The sequence below is a fragment of the Camelina sativa genome, chromosome 4 (genome assembly GCF_030686135.1).
Source record: "Camelina sativa cultivar CO46 ecotype springtype chromosome 4, ASM3068613v1".
Classification (NCBI taxonomy): Eukaryota; Viridiplantae; Streptophyta; class Magnoliopsida; order Brassicales; family Brassicaceae; genus Camelina; species Camelina sativa.
This window is the reverse complement of record NC_141883.1, coordinates 16,429,765-16,457,440: the sequence shown is the minus strand read 5'-3', so window position 1 is coordinate 16,457,440 and position 27,676 is coordinate 16,429,765. Positions and strand designations below refer to the sequence as shown.

The window sequence follows — 27,676 nt, the reverse complement described above, 5'->3', positions numbered from 1 at the left end:
AGAACACCCAACCACTTGTAGAAGAGTTAATTTCTACGCTGGAGTTCCAACTTGCATCAGAATATCCTTCTAAGACCGAAGGAAATCTGACATAAGACAAACCATAATTTATGGTTCTTTTCAAGTACTTAAGCACCCGTCTAATAGCTTGCCAATGGTGAGTACTAGGGTTACTAGTATATCTACTCAACTTTCCTACCGCATAAGTTATATCCGGTGTAGTACTTGTCATGGCATACATTAAACAGCCAATAAGTTGTGAGTACTCGAGTTGTGAAATTGCTTTTCCCGTATTTAGCATAAGCTTCACACTCGCATCCATGGGAGTGCTCACAGGAGACCATTTCTCATAGTTGAACCTTTTTAGAACCTTTTCAATGTAATGAGATTGAGATAAACATAGGCCTTTGTTCTCACGCTTGATTCGAATTCCAAGAATCACATCCGCCTCCCCCATGTCTTTCATGGCAAAATTTGATGACAAGAACTCTTTTGCAAGTTCTACTTGTCTTAAGTCAGTACCAAAGATCAACATGTCATCAACATATAAGCAAATGATTACTCCATTACCGGAATCATCAAATTTTCTATATAAGCACTTGTCTGCTTGATTCAACTTTAATCCATTTGATAAGATAGCCTCATCAAATCTTTGATGCCACTGTTTAGGTGCTTGCTTCAGCCCATACAATGACTTTATTAATTTACACACCTTTTGCGCATTCCCGGGCATAACAAACCCTTCAGGTTGCTTCATATAGACTTTTTCTTCCAAAACACCGTTCATGAACGCTGTTTTAACATCCATTTGGTGGATCACAAGATCATTAATAGCAGCCAAAGCTATTAATAATCTTATAGAAGATATTCTAGCAACAGGAGCATAGGTATCAAAATAATTGATACCTTCTTTTTGTCTAAAGCCTTGGATCACCAATCTAGTTTTAAACTTGTCAATTGTTCCATCGACTTTCATTTTCTTTTTGAAGATCCACTTGCAGCCTAAAGGCTTGCAACCAGGTGGGAGATCGGTTAGGATCCATGTATTATTCTCTACGATGGAGTCTATCTCATCGTTTACCGCTTCTTTCCAAAACGCAACGTCTATAGACTGCATAGCCTCATCAAACGTTCTAGGGTCCTCATCAACATGATAACAATATAAATATTGATATTCAACCTCATCTCTTGATCCCTCAACTAAATAAAGCTGAAAATCAGGACCAAAAGATTTTTCAATTCTTCCTCGCTTGCTCTTGCGGAGCATAGGTGACGCATTAGAAGGAATGAGTGTGTCATCTCCTTCCTTTGTTCCACTTGAACTAGTAACCAGGTCCTTTGGTCTAGGTATTGATGAGAAACGTGTCTCATCAAATATTGCATCTCTTGACTCAATCACGGTGTTAACCGATATAGAATCATTAGGTTCTATGACATAAAACCTATAAGTCTTGGAATGTTCAGCATATCCAATGAAGATGCAATCAATACCTCTTTCTCCCAAAGTTTTAATCTTTGGTTGGGGTAGTCTAACAACTGCCCTACAACCCCAAACTCGAAGGTAATTCAAGTTTGGTTTCTTTTTGTACCAAAGCTCATATGGGGTAATCTTGTTCCTTTTGTTAGGAATCCTATTTAATAAATAGCAAACTGTTAACATGGCTTCACCCCAAAATCCGTCATTTAATCCTGAGTAAGATAACATGGAATTAACCACTTCTTTTAGGACTCTATTTTTCCTCTCAGATACACCATTTTGTTGTGGTGTATATGGAGCTGTAGTCTCATGTATAATTCCCACAGACTGAAAATAAACAGGATCATAATACTCTCCACCTCTATTGGTGCGTAACTTCTTAATCAAGTCACTATGTTGTAATTCAACCTCAGTTTTATAAACCTTGAATTTATCTAGGGCTTCATCTTTAGCATGTAATAGATAAACATAACAAAAACGAGTGTGATCATCTATGAAAGTGATGAAATACTTTTTGTTCCCTAAAGATGGTGTATCATGCAAATCACATAGATCACTATGTACAAGTTCTAGCACCTTAGAATTCCTTTCAATACTCTTAAAAGGTTTTCTAACTATCTTAGTCAACATACAAGTACTACACTTCTCGAAATTCATGTCAAAATTAGGAATTAATCCTTCTTTAGACATATCAATCATTCTTTTATAGTGTACATGACCTAATCTTAAATGCCATAGAGAAGAATCATTTTTGCTAGAACATGCCATGTAAATAGAACTCACAACTTTATTAATATTAAGCATAAACATGCCATTACAAAAATATCCAAATCCAACAAAGACACCAGCTTTAGATAAAACATACTTATCCGACTCATACACTTGTTTATAACCACACTTATTTAAAACACTACCAGAGACTAAGTTCTTCCTAATTCCATGTACATGAAGTACATTATTGAGATCAATAGATTTCCTGGAACTAAACTCCAACACCACTTTTCCACGGCCTAGGAGAGGAGTGGTTGACTCGTTGCCCATATGAAGTATGAAACCATCTTGAACTAGTTCATATGTCTTGAACCAGTCACGATCATTGCAAACATGTGTAGTTGCACCCGAGTCAATCCACCACGTCACTCCATCATCATGCATATAAAATGCCTCAGAAATGTTTGATACATAATACACATGTGAATGTGAATCATTTACAAGATTCTGACCTTGATGAGTGATTTGGCCTTGGTCCTTAGACCCTTGCCCTGAACGATTTTGTCCCATTCTATTCTTATTCCTTTGCAGCTCAACAATCACGTCTAAAGTGACCTGGCTTGTTACAAAACCAACAAACGCTCTTAAGCTTTTTGTTAGGCCCACCATAAGTGTTGTCATTAAAGGGATGCTTCTTCCCCTTATTCTTCATCTTAGAACTCCTACCTTCCTCCATCATATTGATTGAAGAAGGTTCAGCCTCTATGCGCAAATGGCTACCAAGTTGTACCAGAGACAACTCTTCCTTTTTGTGTTTTAACATGCGTCTAAAATCCTTCCATGAAGGCGGCAACTTGTCAATGATACTCGACACGAGATGGATTCATCCATCTTCATGTCTTGTTGAGCAAATTGCCCTAGGATGCGAAGCAATTCATTGTATTGCTCCATAACAGGCCTTGAATCAGACATATTGTAATTATTAAAATTACTAACAAAGAACTTCTTACTAGAAGCATCCTCAGCCATGTACTTTGATTCCAACGCATCCCACAGTTCCTTTGCTGATTCGACATTTTGATAGACATCAAAGAGAGGATCAGACATACCGTTAAGAATGTGGCCACGACATATGTAGTCATCGTTCTCCCACTTAAGTTGCTTCCTTGTCTCCTCCACAGAATCCTTCTCAGCATTCTCCGTCACAGTAGGCATTGGCATGCTTAGAACATGCACCACATTGAGTGTAGTGAGGAGGAAATGCATCTTCTTCTGCCATCTTCGAAAGTCCTCTCCTTCGAACTTGTCCAACTTGCCAAACTTTGAAGTCATCTCACGCACCGATGCACTCGTCATAGTTCACCAGAAAATACTCTTTAAGAATGTTGTAAAAACGGATCGTAACTCTCGATCGTAACGTACGGTGAACTTGGATAATGATTGAAACGTGCATATGAGCACTTTCCTTAAAGAGTATTTTGACCCTTCTCTCAAGCCTAGGGTTACACAAAATCCCGTGTAGGATATGATGATCAAAATTTCTCTCTTGTTCTAGGCTAAGATACAAAAGAAACAAATAGAGATTTTGTGTTTTGTTTTTGTGTTTATCACCAAAGTTTTCTCAACTTTGATTTTTGTGAATCTCTCGACTTTCTGGCTTTCTCTCTTTCTCTTATGTTTTCTTGCTCTCTTTTTGATGTGGAGAAACAGAGTATATATAATGGTCGATGGTAGTGACAGAACGTTTGCAACCGTTCGTTGAATAAATGTGACCATTCACTCAAGCATTGCAATGGTTAATAATATAACCGTTTAATATCACTTAAATCTCCAACATAGTGGAGCTGTTAGTTTGAGATAATTTATTATTCTGAAATGAATTTTTTTTTTTTATGTTTGTAGGAAAGGATGCACTTCAAGCTAGAAGTGTTGGCGTGCTGGTCTAATTATTCTAATTTTGTTGTGTCCGATGCTAGCTTAAAAACACTTATATTTTGCAACTTCAATAGTTTGGTACAGTCTTGTTATCTTGTAATTTCTACTACTACGTGGATTTAATTATCGTGGGATTATGTTTTAGTTTTCTTTATAAATATTATGATAATGTTCTAATAACCCTAGAGTTTAATGTAGTTTAGGAAAATGATTAAAAATGCTTAAACCAATAACAAATGAATTTAAAAGAATTTATAAAATCTCACATTGAATAACAGTAGAATTCAAATTTTCTATTAAATTCTGTCAAAATCATTTGTCCAATGGTGTAGAGCGACCTGTTATTTGAAGTTTGTGTGAGAAATATATATCCCGACCCAAAGTTATTTGTGATTGTGACTAATAAATCTAAATGTTAAGTTTTATCTGTTTGTTAATTTTGTTTTCTAGTGTTCAAGATTATATAATTGTATTTTCATTGTTAATTTTATAATTTATTCGCCATATATTTTATAACAATTTATTTTTAATATAATATTAATTTAATCAATTTTATTAAATATGTCTATTACTCTATTATTAATAGTGTTAATAAAATAATGGAACGATGTTTTACCCGTGTAGCACCAAATTAATGATATTTTAAAATTTTAAAAGTTTAATTTTTTTTAAACTAAAAAACCGGAATAACCAAATAAAATTTATATATCTGAATGTCTGAGAAATCATGCTCTCTGCTCATTTGCATTCAGGATCATTTTAATTTTTTTATATAGTATGATTTTGAACTATTATCCTATTTTTTCAAGAGATGTAGAATATTGTATATATACTTTTTATTCATCGATTGAATAATATATGTCTATTTAAAAATTTTGAATCACATCATATTATATAAAAAAAAGCCACAGATTTTATTAAGTAAATTTATTATATAATAACTAAAAATAATGTAAATATAAATTAAATAAAAGTGAAAAGAATTATGTTTGAATTAGTCAGAAAGATTATAAAAATTAGATAAAATTTGAAAGTATTTTTTTTATAAATCTTTTGCGTAATTAAATAAATTAAAAGGGTAAATTACCAAATGTAATTTAAAAATGTTAATATAGATATGAACAATCCTAGTCTAGTATTTATATAAAATTATTAAATTTAGAAAAAAATTCCAAAAAAATTAACTTATCAATTAATACACGGGAATAAGGTATTGTCAAAATAAATAAGAGTTTTATTTATTTATTTATTTTGCTTGCGTTGCGTCATATGTAGAGAGATCTAGGCACAAATCAATTCTGTAATAATTAATGAGGAATTTGAGCCTATAACCAAACAAAAAAATCTTAAATTCACTCCATAACCATTCTAACCGTTAAAAGGTTATATACTCTGTATCTTATGTATTAATGGCTAATTTATCCCTATCACCACCCCCTTTCACCACAACCCACTACCACCAGCAGCCATCGCCCACCGCTTGTCGTCGGATTCCGGCCAACTCCTCCAGCCACTGCCGGTCATCGGATTCTGGCCAACTCCTCCGACCACCGCCGACCACCACCCCTCCGGACACCGCCAGCCACCACCCTTCCGGCCACCTCCCCTCCGCTCACCGTCCACCTCTGGCTACCACCCCTCCGGTCGCCGGCCACCTCTCCGACCACCACTATCCTCCTCTACCACCACCACCACCATAACACCAAAATTCTAATTTTCCCTACCCCTCTTCCTATTCTTCTAATTTATTTGAATATTATACTATACTAGGTTGGTATCCGCGCTACATCGCGGGTTATTTTTAATTTATTTTATTTTAAATTTATAATTTTTTTTATGTTGTTTGAAATTAACTAGAGAATGTGTTTTGTCTAACTAAAGTATATTTTTACATTCTAATATATTGTGAGACAATTGTATAATCTATAGAAAGTATAATTATCATTTGGTAAAAAAATAAAGTAATTATAATTTTTCACGTTCAGGACTATTGTATGCAAGGTTGACAGTTATCTTGATTACTAATAAATTGTTCTTTTATTTACTATAATTGATTCTAGAAGTAATCAAAATAGGTTAAAAGAGAAAAACATTCATGATTGGACAGTTACAATTCATTTAATGCCTAACATATGATTATAGTATGTAGAAATAGATAGTTTCTTACTGTATAAGTGAGCAACAGTTGAACAATACTAAAGTGCTTGTAAGAGTTATGGTTGACGAGGTTGTTGATCTCTTTGTTGTATTGAACTTTAGCGTTACCTCTATGGAAACACATATCACCGTCCGTACGTCCGTACGTCCGTACAACCAAACCTTATGGGCCGTCCGTACAGTTAGAGGCCTTACAATGTCGGTCCATGAAGGACAACATCTCCTAACAGTCACAAAGCTTCGAGATCCTTCTCATTGATCCGTTGGCGAGTTGGTGCAAGTGGGAGGCCAAACAAAGATCACATGTGACATCTAGGTCATGTCGCTTTCACCTTGTGTATGTGTGTATAGCATCTTAGGTAGGATATTCTCTTTGTATATGCCTATATTTAGATTGTAACCATGAACTAAATAAAGCAAGAAGTTACTTTCTTCTTCTACACTTCTCTCTATTCACTCTCCCTTACACTCCCATTCGATCACCAAACCAAAACCGCAAACTCTCTCCCTCTCCTCTTCTTTGAATCTCAAACTTACATGGTATCAGAGCCTTGTTGTTCCTAACTACAAATCCTTCACTCATCACAAACTTCCGCTCTATCTCTTCTATTCGTTTTCATTACAATCTCAAAAGTTGATTCTCTTTATCCGGTGGGTAATACTATTGACCGGCGGATAAAACTCCATGGAAGGCACAAAGACCTTGATTGTTCCAGTTACTCTCAAAGGAGAGAACTACTTGTTGTGGGAAAGGACCAAAAAGACGGCATTGTGCGGCCGAGGGCTTTGGACCCATATTACCACAAGTGCGGCTCCCAAAGAAGAGCCTAGCAAAGACGGCAAAGAAGCGGTCACAAGCGGTGAAGACAAATGGTTTCAAGAAGACCAGAGTGTGCTCGCCATCATCCAGAACTCCCTTGATGCTCCAATACTCGAAGCCTACTCATATTGCAAGACGGCTAAAGATCTATGGGACACATTACAAAATGTGTTCGGTAACACTACCAATTTAAACCGAGTATTTGAGATCAAGAGGGCCATCAACAACCTAAACCAAGAAGACATGGAGTTCACCAAACATTTTGGAAAGTTTAGGTCTCTTTGGGCTGAACTTGAGATGCTCAGGCCAGCCACACTCGATCCGGCTGTACTGAATGAAAGGCGGGAGCAAGACAAGGTGTTTGGACTCCTCCTCACGCTAAACCCTTCATACAATGACCTCATCAAACACATCTTGAGGTCGGACAAGCTTCCTAGCCTAGAAGATGTGTGTAGCCAAATTCAAAAGGAGCATGGCTCCATGGGGCTGTTTGGAAGCAAGGGGGAGCTTGTAACCGCTAACAAGGCTGAAGTAGCGACCGCAAACAAGGGATACAACCAAGGTGAAGACAAGAATCCGCCAGCGTGCTATCATTGCAAGAAGCCTGGTCATTTCAAGAATCACTGCTGGATTCTTCACCCACATCTTCGAGCCAACCGGTCGATGAATAACCGTGGAGCACCAAGAGCACACCAAGCGACCGTGGAACCACCGAGTGCCGAGCCAAACCAGCGAGTAACCGAAGGAAATGGAACAGCCCTAGCAGCTACCACGGACCTGGTGAGGAAGTCAGACCTGGACGCCCTCATCAAAGCCCTCAAGGAAGCTTCCGGTAACTCCTTTCATGCTTTAAAACAAACTAAACCGCTTATAGTAGATTACGGTGCTTCCCATCACATGATTAGAGATTCAAACTTGATTAGTGATATTAAACCTGCCCTAGGAAATGTGATTATTGCTAATGGTGAAAAAATACCGGTTAAAGGAATTGGTAACTTAAAACTATTTGACAAAACAACTAAAGCGTTTTACATGCCAAGTTTCACCTCTAACTTATTATCGGTTAAAAGAGCTACCACTGATTTGAATTGTTATGCTATATTTGGTCCTAACAATGTGCATTTCCAGGATATTGAGACTAGTAAAGTTCTTGGCCAAGGCTCCTCTAGAGATGACTTATATGTGCTTGAAGACTTGAATTTATCTACTTCTACTGCCTCTTGTTTTAGTTCAATTTCTATTAAAGCAAACAATGTTATTTGGCATGCTAGACTAGGACATCCTCACTCTCGAGCTTTAGAGTTAATATTTCCAAGTATTTCTTTCAAGAATGATGAATATGAGGCATGTATCCTTGGTAAACATTGCAAATCTGTTTTTCCTAAGTCATTGACTATTTATGATAATTGTTTTGATCTTGTTCATTCTGATGTTTCTAGAGAAAATCAGAAATACTTTGTTACTTTTATTGATGAAAAGTCTAAGTATACTTGGCTAACTTTGCTCCCATCTAAAGATAGAGTCCTTGAAGCTTTTGTCAATTTTCAAAATTATGTGACTAACCACTATAATGCCAAGATTAAGATTTTGAGATCAAATAATGGTGGGGAATATACAAGTCATGCTTTCAAACAACATCTCACCAACCATGGCATAATTCACCAAACAAGTTGCCCTCACACCCCACAACAAAACGGTATAGCTGAGAGGAAGAATAGACATCTCATGGAAGTCGCAAGATCCATGATGTTTCACTCCAATGTACCCAAGCGTTTTTGGGGAGACGCAGTTCTTGCCGCATGTTACCTGATCAACCGGATTCCCACGAAGATCCTACATGATGTCTCTCCATTTGAGGTATTAAACAAAGAAAAACCCACCTTTGATCACTTACGTGTGTTTGGGTGCACTTGTTTTGTTTTAAAACCAGGTGAATTACGAGACAAACTCGATGCCAAAAGTACCAAAAGTATGTTTCTTGGCTACTCTACAACCCAAAAAGGCTACAAATGCTATGACCCTGAATCTAGACGTGTCTTGGTGTCTCGAGACGTGAAGTTCGTAGAAACCCAGGGGTATTATGACCAGAAAAATTGGGACGACCTTCGCGACCTGTCTACATCGCCTTCCGACCGCGCCAAGAATCTCTGGATTATACTTGAACGGCTAAGTGTTGATAACGATCGGGCCAATCAAAATCCAGCCGGGCCAAACGCTTCAGGGGAGTCTCATTTGCCTAAGGAAGCTGCACCGAGTCACTCTACTGCCGCTGAACCAGAAACTGATCCGATAGCCACAACTCATGCCGATGAAGACACTTTACAACACATTGACACCGAGGTGTCGTATGAAGACGAAATCACACCAACTGAAGCTGGAAATGAAGATGATGATCACGAGGAGGTCATACCACTACGACGCAGCCAACAACTCAAGTTTGACCCCTCAAACTGGAAGAACACACGTGTATATTACAACAATGCGGCTGTTGCACATCCTATTCAAGCGGTGTGTACTCTTGCACATTTTCCTGCAGAACACCAAGTCTTCCTTGGCCAAATTGACAAACATTGGGTACCGCAAACCTACGATGAAGCCAAGGAGCACAAGGTGTGGCATGATGCAGTAAGCGCTGAGAGAACAGCCATGGAGCAAAACCATACATGGGACGAGGCAAATCTACCAAAAGGCAAGAAGGCGGTCACCTCTCGATGGATCTTTACTATTAAATACAAGAGTGATGGGGAGATTGAACGCTATAAGGCAAGATTGGTCGCACGAGGCTTTACACAAACGTATGGGGAGGATTATGTTGATACGTTTGCTCCGGTTGCAAAACTTCACACGGTTCGAGTTGTTCTCTCACTAGCCACCAATCTGGATTGGGAATTGTGGCAAATGGACGTTAAGAATGCGTTCTTGCAAGGTGAACTTGAAGATGAAGTATATATGAGACCACCACCGGGTCTAGAAGACACTATTGGTCCAGGAAAGGTACTCAAACTGAACAAAGCAATCTATGGCCTAAAACAGTCCCCAAGAGCATGGTACCATAAGTTAAGCACCACACTACTTGGAAGAGGCTTTCACAAATCAGAAGCTGATCACACCCTCTTCACATTACCAAGCAACAAAGGTATTGTAGTCATTCTAGTATATGTTGATGATATCATCATATCTGGAAGTGACAAGGTAGGAATTAAAGAGACTAAAGACTTTCTCAAATCAGTTTTTGATATCAAAGACCTAGGAGAACTCAAATATTTCCTTGGTATAGAAGTCTATAGGTCTAATGAGGGTTTATTTCTATCACAAAGAAAATATGCCCTGGATTTATTGAGTGATGCAGGTAAACTAGGCTCAAAAGCAGTGTCAACACCACTTGAGGAAAACTATAAGGCAGGAGGAAAGGGGGAGCTTGATGCAGCTCCATTTGAAGATGTCAAGCAATATCGCCATCTAGTAGGTAAACTCATATACCTTACAATTACACGACCTGACATTTGTTTTGCTGTGAACCAGGCGAGCCAACACATGCAAAGCCCAACCGTTCAACACTGGAACATGGTGAACTGAATACTCAAGTATATCAAGGGATCGCCAGGGCAAGGTATTTGGATGGGTTGCAACAAGAGCATTGAACTAGGTTGGGTATTGCGATGCGGATTATGCTGGAGATCGCGAGGATCGTCGCTCTACCACTAGATACTGCACGTTCCTAGGAGGGAACTTGGTCACATGGAAAAGCAAGAAGCAGAAGGTGGTCTCTCTATCGAGTGCTGAATCGGAGTATAGAGCTATGAGGAAACTTACAACCGAGTTGATGTGGCTCAAAGCCCTTCTTAAGGACCTTGGAGTTGAGTCACCTAAACCTATCACCATGCATTGTGACAACGAAGCTGCCATTCACATTGCTACTAACTCAGTGTTTCACGAGCGAACCAAGCACATTGAAGTTGATTGTCATAAAGTTCGAGAACTAATCAAGCTCGGAGTTGTTCTACCATGTCATACCGAAAGCTCCGAAAAGTTGGCCGATGTCCTCACCAAAGCTGCTAGTCCACAAGTGTGTGAGTACATTCACACCGAACTCGGCCTTAGAGACCTCACTCGGCCATGAGTGCACAGCATGGCACCTACACTCTTTTTCCCTTAAGTATAGTTTTTCCCAAGTGGTTTTCTATACTAAGGTTTTTAATGAGGTGGGTGTTCATGAGTCCAAGCTTGATCAATGCTCTTGATCAAACTTGAGGGGGAGTATGGAAACACATATCACCGTCCGTACGTTCGTACGTCCGTACAACCAAACCTTATGGGTCGTCCGTACAGTTAGAGGCCTTACAATGTCGGTCCATGAAGGACAACATCTCCTAACGGTCACAAAGCTTCGAGATCCTTCTCATTGATCCGTTGGCGAGTTGGTGCAAGTGGGAGGCCAAACAAAGATCACATGTGACATCTAGGTCATGTCGCTCTCACCTTGTGTATGTGTGTATAGCATCTTAGGTAGGATATTCTCTTTGTATATGCTTATATTTAGATTGTAACCATGAACTAAATAAAGCAAGAAGTTACTTTCTTCTTCTACACTTCTCTCTATTCACTCTCCCTTACACTCCCATTCGATCACCAAACCAAAACCGCAAACTCTCTCCCTCTCCTCTTCTTTGAATCTCAAACTTACATGGTATCAGAGCCTTGTTGTTCCTAACTACAAATCCTTCACTCATCACAAACTTCCGCTCTATCTCTTCTATTCGTTTTCATTACAATCTCAAAAGTTGATTCTCTTTATCCAAGCCTTCTGCGTCAATGGTTGTATCTCAAGAACCTGACAGATGCAATCAACATCGACGTAGACTTCAGTTCACCATTTTTATAACTCTTGCTAGCACAATTTGAAATCATCAAACACTTAACTCAGTTGTAAATTTCTAATTTGCCTTGTTAGCAGTATTTGTTAGCTTTCACGAACAACTTCGAGATTGAGAAGACATAGTAAGAGGAACGGGGCTTGACACTAATGATTCAAGCTAGGAGTCGTTGCAAAGTTAGAGTTGTTAGTAGATCGAGCATCCTCCACTTCACTGTCCGATTAGGAGACTAACGAAGAGGAAGATGAAGAACCGACCCTCGCCTCTTCGAATCGCCCACAAACCCGCAGTTAGCAATGGGCATGACCACGTAACCCACAGTCCAAACGGATAGAGTCCGTGAGACCTGCAAATTTTGGCTTCAAAAGCAAGGCCCTTATCCGACCCATTATACTACTTACTGGGCTATGCCCGTGGGCTAAAGGCTCAACTGACATCTCTATTCCTAAAATCGGAGAGAGACTTAATAAAGAGAATAATGATTTTAACTGATGTGTTAGGTATACTTCAATGTTAAAGCTGATGTGTGAGATGAGGGGAGCAATGCATCCTTCTTTTATTGTATTGATTGATTGATTTTGGTTATACACCAAATTGACCCATAATTGATTACAAAAGAAGAAAAATTAAAAAAAAAAGAAGAAGTTTGGATTGGAATCCCTAAAAAAATCGATTGAAGCTTTAGGGATCTTTGTCGGAGATGGCGGACGTTCTAATCGATTGAAGCTTTAGGGATCTCTGTTGGACAGTGGAAAGTTATCAGACGAGGAGTGCCACTTGATTCTGCGTGGATTGGGTAAACAAATCGACGAATTGAATTTATCCAAAAAGAAACAGGACGAAGAAGAAGAAGCCTTTGAATTGAATTTATCCAAAAACGAACAAGACGAAGAAGTAGTAGAAGAAGAAGACGAAGAAGAAGAAGAAGAAGACTTTGAAGTGCATTTCATCAAACACGAAGAAGGCTTTGACGTGTATTTCTCCAAAAAGAAAGAAGAAGAAGAAGAAAAAGTCGACGGATGGATATCTGAGGAAGAGGAAGCACCGGACGAAGAATACTGTCGCCAAGTTGACGAATCTCTGGTACTCTTTCTTTCATATGTCTCTCTCTCTCTGCTTTGTTGATTTTGGGATTTGGGTTGTGTGTTTACGAAATTGGGCTGGCAGGGTTTTGATATTGATGGCAATGTTCATATCCCAGCATCTGGACTCTCACCAGTCTTTCTTGTTTGTACCGGGGGATTACACAGTTTAAACAAATAAGATTTAGTGGGAAAGAGCGAGCAAGTTCTTTATTAATCGGGGAAAACGTGAGATCGTCACTTAAACAAGTCGTATTAGAGCTTGTTAGTCCACAGACGAACTAGTAAGCTTAAAATGACGAACTGAAAACAAGACGAGTTATACGAAAGATAATAGCAGTTTTCGATGCAAAGTATTGCTCTGTGGGTATTGTCCGCGGGTCAGGATGATGATCCCAATAAATGCTTTCTCCTTTTATAGGAGACTGTTGACCTAGGGATCTCTAGGGTTTTCCGTCGTGAATTCCCGAGATTGCCCCTTTACGGGAATTAATGGACTTGCTCCCAATCTTGTTGGGTCGAGATCGCAATTAACAAATCTCGTTGGGCCGAGTGGCATATTGGGCGTAGCCCATATCCAACAATAGTCCCCCCTTTAGTCCGGAGAGTGGCAGTCCTTCTGCGATCGGCAGGCATACTTAAATCTTCCGTAATATGTCTGCTCGGCACAGATTGTCTCGGTTTGCCTTTGGGGATGAAATTGCCACAGTGGCTCTTCTGTAAATGCCAGGCGCGTCTTTCGAGAGATTCCGTGAATATCCAACGGTCCTTACTTTGAGCGCGGTATTCGATGAATTTCCGGAAATGGGGCATGTCGCAGATCGAGGTGACAGATTATGGCAGTAAAATTTCCGTTTTATTTACTTATTTATGTATCCACTCTCTTCTCCTTTTTCTTCACTTCCTCCACTTCCATAAGAAGGTAACTTTCTCTCTCTCTCTTTTATTTTTATGCCTATGCTTCTTTCTCTCTCCATTTTTCTTTTGTTTGCTCTCTCTCAATCCAAAGCTTCCGTCGTCTGATCCCTTGTATGAGGTCTCCGATGGTCGGCCGAGATGGTCTTCCTTTGGTTACCGATCTCCGAGAACGGACGGTTATCGACGTCCATGCTAGATCGATGGATGGCGATCTTGAGAGGGACGGCGGTAAGGTCGCCGGCGCTAGAGAGAGAGGTCGGCATTTTGAGCCAAGATCGATGTTGGACGGCAGTCAGATGAAATCTAGGAGATCGGCGGTCGTTGGTGCCAACAAGGGCGTTCGCGAGGTCGATGCCGCTCCTCTTGGGGCGACCTCAACCGAGGTGGATGTCAGGCTCGGCATTGAGCGGAAGTCTCGGAGATCGGCGGTTGTTGGTGCCAACAAGGGCGTTCGCGAGGTCGATGCCGCTCCTCTTGGGGCGACCTCAACCGAGGTGGATGTTGGGCTCGGCATTGAGCGGAAGTCTCGGAGATCGGTGGTTGTTGGTGCCAACAAGGGCGTTCGCAAGGTCGATGCCGCTCCTCTTGGGGCGACCTCAACTGAGGTGGATGTTGGGCTCGGCGTTGAGCGGAGGTCGGCATCGATCTTTGGTTCCTCCGATCGTGAAGTCGGCGGTTTGGAGATGGAGATGATTCGTCGCGGCATGGATCAAGGCATCGATCTGCACTTGCTCTGCGGATCTGGTAATTTTTGCGACACTGAGAGTGATTTGAGCGAGGTCGGCAGCTTGGTCGTCGGAGGGCGGCGTATCGTCGATAGTGAGGTCGGCGGACCTCGAGAAAAGAGCTTGTGTAACGACACGGAGGTCGGCACTCCGGACGATGATGAGGTCGGCAGCTTGGTCGTTGGAGGGCGGTGCATCGTTGATAATGAGGTCGGACTTCGAGAAGAGAGTTTGTGCAGCAACATGGAGGTCGGTACTCCGGACGGTGCTGAGGTCGGCATCGCCGAGATCGATGCTCAGGTCGGCACTCCGGACGATGCTGAGGTCGGCATAGTTGAGGGCGTTGGTCGACTTGATTCTTGTTTCGTTGATATCTCCCACGAGTTTGATTCCGACGATGGCGACCCAGATCTTATGATGGGAGGGCGCCGAAACACGAAGATATTGGGAGATCGGCGTGATTTGAGTAAGTCCGACACTCGCGATATTGGGTCGATCGGAGTAGATCACATTGAGTTCGACTTTCGGGAGAGAGAGCGGCTGAGAGCTGTGGTCGGCCAAATATCGGGGACTGAAGATCGGCCCGCGTTAAGGCCACCAGTTTCTGTATGCACGCGTGGCAAGACTCTTGCAGGAATCCAACGCGCTTTCTCCAAGGAATACGGGGTTTATAAAGATGTTTTCGATGACGTTGGTGTCGACATTGGAGCAGAGTGTGGAGATCTTGACAGCTTGGCCAAAGACTACAATTTTGCTGATATTCCCGAGTTCAGCAAGGATAGCGACAGTGGTTCTGGTGGGAGTCCTATGGATGTTGTCCCGACTGAGGATACTGGTCCTCGTTCGGCTGTCTTGGGTCTTAGTGCTGCGTCGATTGCTGCCAATCTTTCAGTCGGTCCGGCCGATCACGGTCCTTCGTTGTGCACATCGGATAGTATTGCTGAGATGGCGCGGTGGTGGAAGATGCCCGAGGGACTGGTTTTCCGGGTTCCTGAGTCTCACGAACGTCCTTGGACGCCTCCGACAGGTTTCATCGCGCTTTTTGAGCATTACTTCACTGAATGCGGTCTCTGGTTCCCTTTGCCGGAATTTTTGATACGTTATTGTGCGAGGCGTAGGATTGCCATTTCTCAGCTTTCTGTGGGAGGTATCCATAACGCGGTCGGTTTGGCGATACTTGGTACCAACTGTGGTATAGAAGTCGATGTGCATTTTTTGGAGGAAGCCACCAAGTTCACAAAAGTTAGAGGTAGTCCGGGGTACTTCTACACCAGTGCTAAATCGGGTCATCAGATAATCGTCGGGGCTGAGAAGAAGATTCGTCGTTGGCAACGTTATTTTTTCTTTGTCAAGCGGGACGAGATTTTGTTTGACGATCTCGATGTGTTTTGTGCTACCGAGTGGAATATGTTTCCCGGTAGCTTCATAGTTTCTTACTCATATTTGCTTGATTACCATTTGGCTGGTTTCTGAACCTTTCCTTGTTTTGTTGGTGTTTGCAGAGCCTGTCGTTCGTTTGCGCGCTCATCCTCCTAGTTTTTTCGATAACCTCAGACAGATCCGAACGCTAGGGGCGCTTCATTGGCCTTCGATTACTCATAGATCTCGTGAGTTTCCTTCTCATTTTGTTGTATCGATTGTTGCTTTCCTTAGTGGTTATTGGATTGTCACACTTTTGTTTTCCTTTTTAGGTCTACCGCGCTTAGGGATGGGAAAAGTTAACACTCGTCTTCCTCGATACGCCGATCAGTTCAAGAAGGTCGTTGACGCTGGGTCTTCTTCGCGCGCTGCCGACACTGAAGTCGTTGACCCGTCACCCGGTGGAGGTGCCGATCCGCGAGTTGCAGGAGATCTGAGGTCGGCGGAGGTTGGCGCTACCCGTGCCGACAAAAGGGCTGCCAAGGTTCCTGCTGTCGTTCCGCGTGGGCAGAAGTCACATGGCGAGGCTTCTAATGCTCTAGCGATCGTTGTCGCTGATTCTGGGCGTCCTACTCCATCGAGGAAGAGAGCTTCTCGTGGTGAGGTGGTCGCTCCCGAGCCCGAGCAGTCCAAGAGATCTAGGAGGGATGGCGTACCGCGCGACACCACTGAGATTGACGATTCGTTCTCCTTTTCTTACAAGTTGAAGGATGAGTTGTTCATCAACAACGCTACTGCTTGTGGTGAGCTCGCTAGCAAGGTTCGCGGGTCGTTCGACCCGCTTCCTTCTGTGGGTTCTCTCTACGATCCCGAGCTGTATCGGTCGTGGGCTCGGAAACACTTCCAGGTTGGCATTTCTCTTTATGTTCTTGATTGAATTTTCTCGATTATTGTCTTGATTCTTTATTTCTTGTATTTCAGGATGGTGGTGGCGTGAATCGCATGGTCGTCTCGTACGAGCGTCGCATTGCCGAACTGGAGAAGCAACTTGCTGATTCTCGTACTTCTGAACCATCGAGGAGATCGGCTCAGGAGCTTCGTCAGGATCTCGATAAAGAGCGAGGGGTTTCTGCTGTTCTCACGAAGCAAACTGCCGGTTTCAGGAAGCAAATGGCCGATCTCAAGGCTTCTCTTGATGCTTCCCGCTCTCGTCTCGAGCAGTTCGAGGTTGATCACACATTTCAGAAGGCGCAATTGCAGCAGCTGCAAGCGGAGCGGCATGGCATCGATATCGAGGTTGCTGGCTACAGGTCTCGTATTGAGAGGATGAGGAAGCATATTATTGACAACAGAGCGGCGCAGAAGTCTCTTCTGACTTTGAGCCAGGTGAGCGGCACCTATGATTGTCTTCAAGAGTTGGTGAAGAGTGGTACGATCTTTCCGTCGAAGACTTTACTCGGCTTGGAGGCTGATGCGAAGATGTGGGAGGACAAAGTTCTTGGTTTCGATATCGCCGACGTTCTAGACAGTGACCTCGAGGCTCTCCCAGAGACTGCAATCGTTGCTACGAACCTTCAGGCAGCGGAGGTTCCCGTGATCGTAGGAGAGGAGGTCGTCATGGCAGGGGCTCCTGCGGGGTCGGACGCTCAGGTTGCTGCCGAGCAGTGACTCGCTTTTATCTTGTTATTCTATTAGAACCTATTCCCGTTTTGTAACGGATGTTGGGCCGTTTAGGCGATGTATTTTTCTTTTTGAACCTTTGCATTATCATTGGACTTAGTTTATGTGTTGTCTGCTGGTTTTATGATATGTGTCCATCGTTTATGGATGTGTTTTTCGAGAACTGCGGTATTGATTGCTTTGCCTCGAAAATTGCATTATTTGTTCTATAAATTGGCCTTCAAGTTGCTCATTTCTCATCATCCTCCTTTCTTGTTTCAAAAATAAATCTCTCCTTTTGAAGGGTAGTTGAGATCGGTAATATGCCTGTGACAACGAGGTCGGCGTGGCTGAGGAGGGCGCGAGAGCGGCTCTCTGTGAGGTCTGGCGACGTAGTTCGTTCCAAGATGGAGTTTTATCGCGCTCGGATCCAGAAGTTGAGAGCTTACATTCTCGCTACGCATTGAAAGTTCGAGCGTCATTTCATGTTTCATCGTGTTGACGGAGTTATCGGATATCTTGAAACTATGATCGACGAGGGGTTTTTGGTCCCGAAATGGAGGTGGGATCGTTTGTTAGAGGAGCGATCTCGCCGTGAGGCGTCAATGGCTGAGGTGGAGATTCTCGTCCTTGAACCGGACGATCTCGATCCTATTGGGAGCAGGCCCTTTGAAGGTCGGCCCGAGCTCGATGCATGCCGGACTCGGATCGACATATTGCGTCGTTATATTATTCAGTTAGAGTGCACGGACCATTTCTTCGTTGAAAGCAACCATGCTGAAGGGATTCGCTCGTATCTCGAAGAGATGGCTGCTAGGGGTGCGAATGTTCCGATGGACACGCTGGAAAGTCTGCGGAGGGAGTGCCAGGTCTGGCATGTGAAGATCGGCGAGCTCGAGTTTGATAAACCCTTCGATGCCGATCTGGGATTTGAAGACTAAGTTTGCACTTTGAGACTTGTTTGTTTTGTTAGTTTTTGGTATGCCAAATGTGGCCTTTCGTATTTGGCTTTCGTTGCCTTATCCTTGTGTTTTTCTGGAATAAGAATGTTTATGGAATAAGAATGTTTTTGTGTTTTTCCTATCTTTGGTATCGAGTTGTACTTTACGGTGCAAGACGTCTCCTGGCTTATCCTATTACGTGTTTCGAATACCAAATGTTTAGGGTGGTAGTTGAGATGAGCTCGTCGTACCTTTTAGGTGCGGCTCTGGTGTCCGGCTTACCCCGTGTGTGCCACGAGGTCGGCAAGAGAGTGCAAGTAAGAACTTGGCTTATACAAACTTAACCGCCTGCTAGCTGAATGCGATCTGGGTCAGCTTATTTATGCAGATTATTTCACTGCTGCATCCATGAGGAACGCGTTTTAAATCGTTCCCTTGGCCAGAGGGTCGATGTAAGAGCTGGACATCTCGCAGAGACGGACTCGTTCGAGAGAGCTCGTGTGTTTTGATAGGTTGAAACTTTTGTTTTTAATTTTTTGGTATAGCTGTGCCGTGTGACGGGCTGCCTACGTACCCTTAGAAAAGGGATCAAGCCATTCGTAGTTCGTATTACAAAGAGAGAGCTCGGTCGTACGAGCGTTCTTTTTTTTTTTTTTGTTTTTTTTTTTGGTAAGCAAGTTCTAATGGTAATAACGTTTAAGGTTGCCGGAATTCCATGAGCAAGGAATTGGTGTGCCGTCCATGGCGAGCAGCTGGTAGACGCCGGGAGTGACGACCTTGGAAATCAGGTAAGGGCCTTCCCAATGAGCGCCCATCTTTCCTGCGTTGAGCTCGGCCGTGTTCTCGAAGACTTTTCGGAGGACGAGGTCGCCTTCGTCGAAGTGGCGTGGCTTCACCTTCTTGTTGTAATATTTAGCAGCTTGCTGTTGATAGTTCTGAATTCGAAGAAGAGCCTTATCGCGTTCTTCTTCGAGGGTATCGAGGGTATCGAGCATCATCTTAGCATTGAGAGTAGGATCGTGAACGAGCATTGAGCGAGGTAGGTACGCCGATTTCCTCCGGTGCGAGGGCTTCCATTCCATGCGCAAGGGAGAACGGTGTCTTTCCTGTTGATCGGCGCGGGGAAGTTCGGTGCGACCATAGAACGCCATCGAGCTCGTCGGCCCAGAGACCTTTCTTATCTTCGAGTCGTTTCTTTAGTCCGTCAATGATGGTCTTATTGGTCGCTTCGGCCTGTCCGTTGCCCTGTGGGTAGCGGGGGGTCGACTTGCTCAAACGGATTCTCCACTTCGCGCAAAAACCTTCGAATTGGAGCGAAGTGAATTGCGCACCGTTGTCGGTGACGATCTCATACGGAATTCCGTGCCTGCAAATGATGTTCTTCCACACAAATTTTTGGACTTCGTTTGTTCCGATTTTTGCGTAGGCTTCGCCTTCAACCCATTTGTTGAAATAATCCGTCATAATGAGAATGTATTTCTTTTGACGGGATGCAGGGAGAGGTCCAACGATATCCATTGCCCATCGCATAAAAGGATATGGTGGAGAGGTCGTTCTCAACAGTTCGGTTGGCGCGTGGATGATCGGAGCGTGGCGCTGGCATTTCTCGCATCTAGCGACAAACTTATCGCAGTCGTCGTTCATGGTTGGCCAATAGTGACCATTATTGCGTATGCGTTGTGCGAGTACGCGACCTCCTGAGTGATTACCGCCGGAACCTTCATGAACCTCTCTCATTACATCGTTGATTTCTTCGGGACCGACGCAAGTCAAAAGTGCACCAGATGCTGTCCAACGGAAGATGTTGCCATCGAGAAGTGTGTAATGCGCGCAGCAAGTTCGAAAGCGCCGGGCCTCCCACTTGTCTGAAGGGACGATACCGTCTGCGATAAAACAACGGATTTCTTCTTGCCAATCATGTGGTCGCTCGTGAAGTTCAGGATTGGGTTGGGCGTGCGATGATGACGCTCATTCGTGAGATGGTGACGATTGTTCCTGAGACGACGAAGTTCGTCCTTCTTCGCTGGTTGTGGATCCCTGCTCGGCCGAGCACTCCACAGGTGGCACATCTGCCGGTGGTTCAATGACGAATAGCGTGAGTACGGGGTCGCTGTCCTCTGTCTTTTGCTTTTTCGAGACTCGATCGCTGAAAGTCTCATGTTCGATAATCTGTTTTTTCTTTTTCTTATCTTGGATATTGGGCTCGGCGTGTGCGAGGAGATTGATGCTTGGTCGATCGATGCTCTCGACAGGGATTACTCGGCGTAAGTCGGGATCGGAGGTGGATGCGAGGACGGCCATAGCGTCGGCCGGTGCGTTGTCACTTCGGGGAATTTTGTTCAGCTCGAATGTCTCAAAATTGTTGGACATATCTTGGACAACTCTGAGGTAGTCATCCATGCGGTTGTTCTTCGCCTCGTAGTCACCGCTAAACTGGTGAGTTACCAGCTGTGAGTCACAGAAGACTTGTATCTTTTTCACCCCTATTCCCCTTGCCAATCGCATTCCGGCGATTCGAGCTTCGTACTCGGCCTCGTTGTTCGAGGCGGGAAAGGCGAGCCGGAACGATTGCTCGAGTACTTCACCCGTTGGTGAAACGAGGTGAATGCCAATCCCGGAGCCGTGTCGAGAGGATGCGCCGTCAACGTGCAGTGTCCACTTCTCCTTTCGCGGATAGCCGAACTCTAGCTCGGGGGGAGTTCGATCAAGAAATCAGCGAGCACCTGAGATTTTGCACAAGTGCGGTTTTTATATTCGATGTCGTACTCGCTGAGTTCCACTGCCCACTTCGCCAGGCGGCCCGATTGACTAGGGCTGTGGAGAATGGTTCGCAGGGGTTGGTTGGTTAAGACTTCAACAGTGTGGGATTGAAAATACGGCCGAAGCTTCCTGGCCGAGATAACTACAGCGTAAGCGAGTTTTTCCAACGTGGGATATCGGAGCTCGGATCCGTCTAAGCTTTTACTCACATAGAAGATAGGGTGTTGTTCTCCTTTGTCCTCCTTGATTAGTACGCCACTGACCGCCGAGCCGGAGACAGCGATGTACAGATATAGAGTTTCACCCTGATCGGGCTTTGCTAGGACAGGGGGAGTAGCTAGGTAGTGCTTGAGTTCTTGGAAAGCATACTCGCACTTATCATCCCATTCGAACTTTTTGTTGCTACGAAGCAACTGGTAGAAAGGTAGACACTTATCGGTAGAACGTGAAATAAATCTGTTCAGAGCAGTGATCCGCCCGGTGAGGCGCTGAACTTGTCGGGTGTTGCGTGGAGATGGGAGGTTGGTGAGCGCTGAAATTTATTTTTGGAGTTAGCTTCGATACCTCTCTTCGTGACAAGGTATCCTAAGAGTTCTCCAGAAGTCACGCCGAACGAACACTTGGCTGGGTTCAGCTTCATATTGTATCGCTTTAGCACTTCAAAACACTGAGCGAGATGCAAGACGTGATCAACGGCCTGGGTTGACTTGACCAGCATATCATCGATGTAAACTTCCATGGTTCGTCCGAGCTACTTGGCAAACATGCGGTTGACGAGGCGCTGATAGTTTGCACCAGCGTTCTTGAGGCCGAATGGCATAACCTTGTAACAGTAAGTTCCCTGATCCGTGATGAAGGCCGTTTTCTCCTGATCGTTCTTGTGCATCATAATTTGGTTGTATCCTGAGTACGCATCCATGAACGACAAGAGCTCGTTTCCCACGGTCGCCTCGACTAGTTGGTCGATGCGCGGCAGAGGAAAGCTATCCTTTGGACATGCCTTGTTGAGATCGGTAAAATCGACACACACTCGCCACTTGCCGTTCTTTTTCTTCACCACTACAGGATTGCTCAGCCAGTCAGGATACTTAACCTCACGGATGGATCCAGCCTTGAGTAGTTTCTTGACCTCCTCGTTAACGGCGGCGGTACGCTCTAGCCCGAGCTTTCGACGCCTTTGTTTGATCGGTTTGAACGTCGAGTCCACATTGAGCTCGTGGCAGGTTACATTTAGGTCGATGCCGGTCATACTGTTCATGCTCCATGCAAAGGTCGCTGCGTTCTGACACAGGAACTTTACGAGCTCGTCCTTGATTGGTTGTGGTAGGTCGGCCCCGACTCCCACGCATCAAGTTGCGTCGGAATAGTCAATATTTACTTGGACGATTGATTCAGAGTTAGGGCGAACACGACTGTCTGGGCGCTCGGCTGAGTCCGAAACGGTGAACGTCCGGGCGTGGCGTTGTTGACGCTCGATGATGAAGCAGGTCCGTGCTACCAGTGGGTCCCCTTGTAGTGTAAATATTCCTCTAGGAGTTGGGAACTTTACGCACTGGTGGTAAGTTGACGCCACGGCCTTCATCTTATGCAACCAAGGAGTGCCGAGGATGACGTTGTATACGATCGGCTTGTCGACTATAGCAAAGTTGATGCAATGCATCGTCCTGCCCACATAGACTGGCAGCATGATCGTACCTTCCGTCATCACCGTGTCACCGTCGAATCCGGTGAGAGGTTGAACATCGTGCTCGGTGGTCTGCAAGTCGATTTCCATTTGAATGAGCACGTCTTTGAAAATGACGTTTACCGAACTACCTGTGTCGATCAAGATTTTGGTAACCATGCTTTCGCCGATCTCCATCTCGACCACCAGTGGGTCGTTATGGGGTCCAGTTAGACCTGATGCGTCGGCTTCTGTGAACACGATTGGATCGGAGTTCGTAGTAGGTGGCGTGCTTTGAGCTAACCATCCTCGCTTGGCCTCTAGTCCCCGTCGATAAGCTTTGATAGAACGGACCGAATCACGGCAGGTCGCCAGACCACCCATGATCATGTTTATTCTTCGGCGTGGAGCCGGAGCGTTGGCATCCTCAGTTCGCTCAGGATTCCTTTTATGGGTTGGTGGGGGCGGCGGTAGAGTTTTGGGTCTCGGTTGTGGTGCGGTGGCGGCGTTATATTGCTTGCTCGGGTTTTCGTTCTCAGGATTGAAGAAATGGTTATCCCTGTGAGCGGCTATTTGTCGTCGCTCGAGATCGACGTCAATTTGGCCTTCTTTAAATTTGTCGAGCAATACTTGTTGGAGGGTGCGGCACTCTTCTATTGAGTGTCCTGCTCGCTTGTGGTATTCGCAATATTTGTTGCCACCCTTTCCTGATGGGTCTCGGACCAACGTGTTATTCCAGGGCCTTGATGCAGATGCCTTGGGATCATGATTACTAACTGCAAACTTTTGGACTTTCTTTCCTTTGTCCAACTTATCGGCGTATTCTTTGTCAAAGTGTTGACGAGGCTCGTGATGCTCGTCTTGTGCCTTCTCTTTTCCTTTGGACGATTTGGGGGCCGGGGGTTCTGGACGGTTTGTCCTCGATGTCTTCTCTTCGTCTAACTCTATGTATCTGTTAGCACGGTGTAGTGCGTCATCCAGAGTCAGGGGCTCGTGTATTATGATGTCTTCCCTAAATCGGGAGCCGTGAGCGAGAGCATTTCAGAGAGCCGATATTGCTGTGTCGTCGGCAATCGAGAGCTTCGAGACGATTCTTTTAAACCTCTCCTTGAAGTCTCGGAGAGATTCGTCGTTTTGCTGGAACATGTTCCAGAGATCGGCGTTAGACGCGCCCCGAATCATGAATGTAGGAATGATGTTGGAGAAAGGCGGTGGTAAGCTCGTGATAGCTCCCTATAGAGTTCGACGGGAGCCGGGAGAACCATCCTAGAGCATCATGGGCCAAATTCTCAACGAATAGCTGGCAGCAGCCAGCTTCGTACTCTTCGTCACTGAAGTGAGCTCGGCTGATTGCGAAACTCATTGACGTCAAAAATGGTTTTGGATCGTCTAATCCGTTATACGGGGTGAACTTGAACTTGTTTACGTAGCGGACTTGAATGCGGGAGATTCGTGCCGTGAACGGTGAGCGTTGGACTTCTTCGAGCACTCGATCGAGGTTGGGAGCAGAGCTCGTGGCTCGATGGACTCTGGAAGAGAGTTCGTGGACCATCGCCTCTAGGCGTCGTATGGTTTCATCTTTGAGATCGGCTTCGGGCTGTTGGATCGGCAGTGTCGAAGTCGGCGGGCTACCGCTTCTTTGGTCATGGCCGTCTCGCAGCTCCTCATTTGGCTCCTCTCTACTGCGTCGATCAACGGATCCTACGATAATGGACGTCGGGCGGCGTCTGTGGCCGCCGTATCGGTCCTCCACAGAAGGTTGCGCTGGGGGAGGATTCTCGTTCTCGCCGGCAGGACTGCTGTCGTTTCGGCGCTCGCCCCTCCTTTGTTGGAGCCTGCTGATTTGGTTCTGCGAGGCCTCTTGTGCGGCTGCGATGGCCTCGAGCCGTTCGTTCGTTCGTGTTTCCTGGCCATCAAGACGACCGAGAATGATCTGCATCATATCGTCGAGTCTGTTTCTTTGTACAGGTAAGGGGAGAGCGGCGCTGGGGGAGCGGTAGCGTTGGTGAGAGCGGCGGTTAGGAGGGCAGCGGCGCTGGTAACCAGCTGGTCTGCGACAGGTCCGGCTCCGGCGTGCGCAGCTACGGGAGGCTCGGAGGACGTGTCAGGCGCCGGCGGAGAGGCTGTGCTCGGCAGTGGGCCCTCGTCTGGGCTCGGCAGGGAGCCTTCAGTTGGGCTTGGCAGGGAGCTCGGCAGGGAGCTCGGCAGGGAGCTTGGCAGGGAGCTCGGCAGGGAGCTTGGCAGGGAGCTCGGCAGGGAGCTTGGCAGGGAGCTCGACAGGGAACTCGGCAAGGAGCTCGGCAGGGAACTCGGCAGGGGGACAGTTCGCGTTCTCGTTCGCCCCCATCGCTGCCCCGTTGGCTGCTCCGTTGCTTCGTCGAAATTTTCGCTGGGGTTCGTCATGACTTTCGAGATTTTGAGGAAGTGAGGATCGTCGGTTTTGAGTCGTTAAAAGAAACGCTTTACTCTTGCCCCACGGTGGGCGCCAATTGTTTGTACCGGGGGATTACACAGTTTAAACAAATAAGATTTAGTGGGAAAGAGCGAGCAAGTTCTTTATTAATCGGGGAAAACGTGAGATCGTCACTTAAACAGGTCGTATTGCTTGTTAGTCCACAGACGAACTAGTAAGCTTAAAATGACGAACTGAAAACAAGACGAGTTATACGAAAGATAATAACAGTTTTCGATGCAAAGTATTGCTCTGTGGGTATTGTCCGCGGGTCAGGATGATGATCCCAATAAATGCTTTCTCCTTTTATAGGAGACTGTTGACCTAGGGATCTCTAGGGTTTTCCGTCGTGAATTCCCGAGATTGTCCCTTTACAGGAATTAATGGACTTGCTCCCAATTTTGTTGGGTCGAGATCGCAATTAACAAATCTTATTGGGCCGAGTGGCATATTGGGCGTAGCCCATATCCAACATTTCTTGGTGATGATCGTAAACCACGTAGCGAAGTCTCTCTTTATGGCCGTTTGGGTGTTCACTGCTTTAACTTTGAACAGGTTTGGTAGTAGATTCATTCATAACAACCTGGCAACTGTGGTTTCTGATTCATTTTTTTTTTTTTTTTTGTAGGGGAGGAAGTTGCAGTATGTGCGCATTCCCAAATATAATATCCAACTTCCTTACGCTATGTCTTACCATATAACCGTCGAGGTGAAGGATCTTGCTGATGATGATGACTCACCTCACACTTTTCAGACCTTGGCCACCAGATTTTTCTCTAAGTACGGAGAAGACTTGAGAGTCTCTACCGTATTTTGCAGAATCAAACCCGACACACCTGGTAACTCTCTATTAGTATTCTCTCTATTCACAAAAAGTATGGTATGCTTTGGGATATTATACAAACCAGTTTTAAATGTTTCTTCTTAACACTGTAGTAGCGGATGAACATATCTCTTTGCTGGATAACCATGCAGTTGATAAGTTTTACAAAGGTTGTATGCCCAACTTTGTCTCTGAAGCAGGAGCTGATGATGATGATGATAAGCTGAGGTTCTATGAGGTGATTTTACATGTTTCTTCTATATATGTGTTTGAATGAAACCTTCTTCTACGTAATTGTTTCAAGAGATTCTGTTGTGTTTTGACAGGTTCAGGAGCAGGACATATGTGATAATGATTGGCTATGTCTATATACTGAATTTGCGCTTTTCTGTTTCTGGAGATATAATGAGGTACATATTTGAGAGACTAGTGGGAAATTTTATAGCATGTTTGTGCTTTTAGTCTTTATAATCTCCCGCAACTTTTTTCAACTTTAATAAGCTTTGTTTTTTTTTTGCAGGACGGATTTGAGTCTTGTTTGCCTGTTGAGATCAAGAAGATTGTTGTGGAAACTTGTGAAACTCATACAGAGCCACGTCTTAAGCTCAAGTCGAGTAATGCCATCTTTCACATTAACTTCAGCGCCAAGAGTCGCCACTACAAATCGGTTGTAAGGAGAACCATGGATGGGATTTCCGGACATATGGTTCTCGAAGTTAATAGCTGGGTGAACGATCAGCCAAGCTCTGCCTGAACCGCTTAATTTACTATTACCAAAAAAAAAAGAGTCCTGAAGCCGCCTTCTTTACTAGTTTTCATTGATTATTGTTACCAAACGACTTTAGTTTAGTTTTTATCCGTTAACTTAGTTATGCCTTAAGTCATGGATGTACTTTTGTTTTTCACCTCAGCTAATCTTATGAAGGTGTGCGTCTGTACACTCGTTGACATTATATTATGTATTTAATTGTAATAAGTTTATTGTTTTAGGAGCACTTCTTGATGACCAAATTTGTTATATCGTGTTTTTTTTTCTATACCACTTTGTTAATAGCTCTTTATATACTACACGTTTTTAAATGACGTTTAGTTTATTGTAGGACTAAGTAATTATGGATTGCGATCTATGTTCATTTTAAAGACTCCATGCATGTGTTTTAACATGATCATCTACAACATACTCTGCTTTTATTTATCATATCGCTAAGATTTTGACAAGTATGCCATGTTTTGAGATTCTACGAGGTAAAGGCATTAATTATTTCCTCTTTGTGTCTTGAAGTATATGCTCTTGTACAATGTTAATATGTTTTTGTATGT

General features: G+C 44.2%; 2 protein-coding genes across 2 annotated transcripts; both read left to right on the top strand.

Moving 5' to 3' along the window:
• The first annotated feature begins 6,965 nt into the window (after nt 1-6,965).
• LOC147945821 (uncharacterized) lies at nt 6,966-10,741 on the top strand. The gene is made up of 6 exons (XM_087509381.1): nt 6,966-7,888; nt 8,006-8,091; nt 9,031-9,789; nt 9,970-10,236; nt 10,450-10,566; nt 10,623-10,741. Exons 1-6 carry the CDS (start codon nt 6,966-6,968, stop codon nt 10,739-10,741), a joined length of 2,271 nt encoding a protein of 756 aa, XP_087365507.1.
• A 182-nt stretch (nt 10,742-10,923) lies between these two features.
• Nucleotides 10,924-27,367, top strand: LOC104780325 (UPF0725 protein At3g44770). Its single transcript, XM_087509380.1, has 8 exons — nt 10,924-11,166; nt 12,707-13,057; nt 13,142-13,194; nt 26,007-26,088; nt 26,162-26,372; nt 26,470-26,594; nt 26,683-26,766; nt 26,877-27,367. Exons 1-8 carry the CDS (start codon nt 10,924-10,926, stop codon nt 27,108-27,110), a joined length of 1,383 nt encoding a protein of 460 aa, XP_087365506.1. The 3' UTR covers nt 27,111-27,367.
• Nucleotides 27,368-27,676: the final 309 nt, after the last annotated feature.

What these genes read in the sequence shown, in the direction of transcription:
- LOC147945821 (XM_087509381.1), top strand. Translation starts at nt 6,966, where the DNA reads ATGGAAGGCACAAAGACCTTGATTGTTCCAGTTACTCTCAAAGGAGAG. An exon ending in ACCACGGACCTGGTGAGGAA is followed by an intron (nt 7,889 to 8,005) that starts GTCAGACCTGGA and finishes TCACATGATTAG; the next exon opens with AGATTCAAACTTGATTAGTG. An exon ending in CACATTACCAAGCAACAAAG is followed by an intron (nt 10,237 to 10,449) that starts GTATTGTAGTCA and finishes TGAGTGATGCAG; the next exon opens with GTAAACTAGGCTCAAAAGCA.
- LOC104780325 (XM_087509380.1), top strand. Translation starts at nt 10,924, where the DNA reads ATGTGGCTCAAAGCCCTTCTTAAGGACCTTGGAGTTGAGTCACCTAAA. An exon ending in ACTGCTTTAACTTTGAACAG is followed by an intron (nt 26,089 to 26,161) that starts GTTTGGTAGTAG and finishes TTTTTTTTGTAG; the next exon opens with GGGAGGAAGTTGCAGTATGT. An exon ending in AATCAAACCCGACACACCTG is followed by an intron (nt 26,373 to 26,469) that starts GTAACTCTCTAT and finishes TTAACACTGTAG; the next exon opens with TAGCGGATGAACATATCTCT.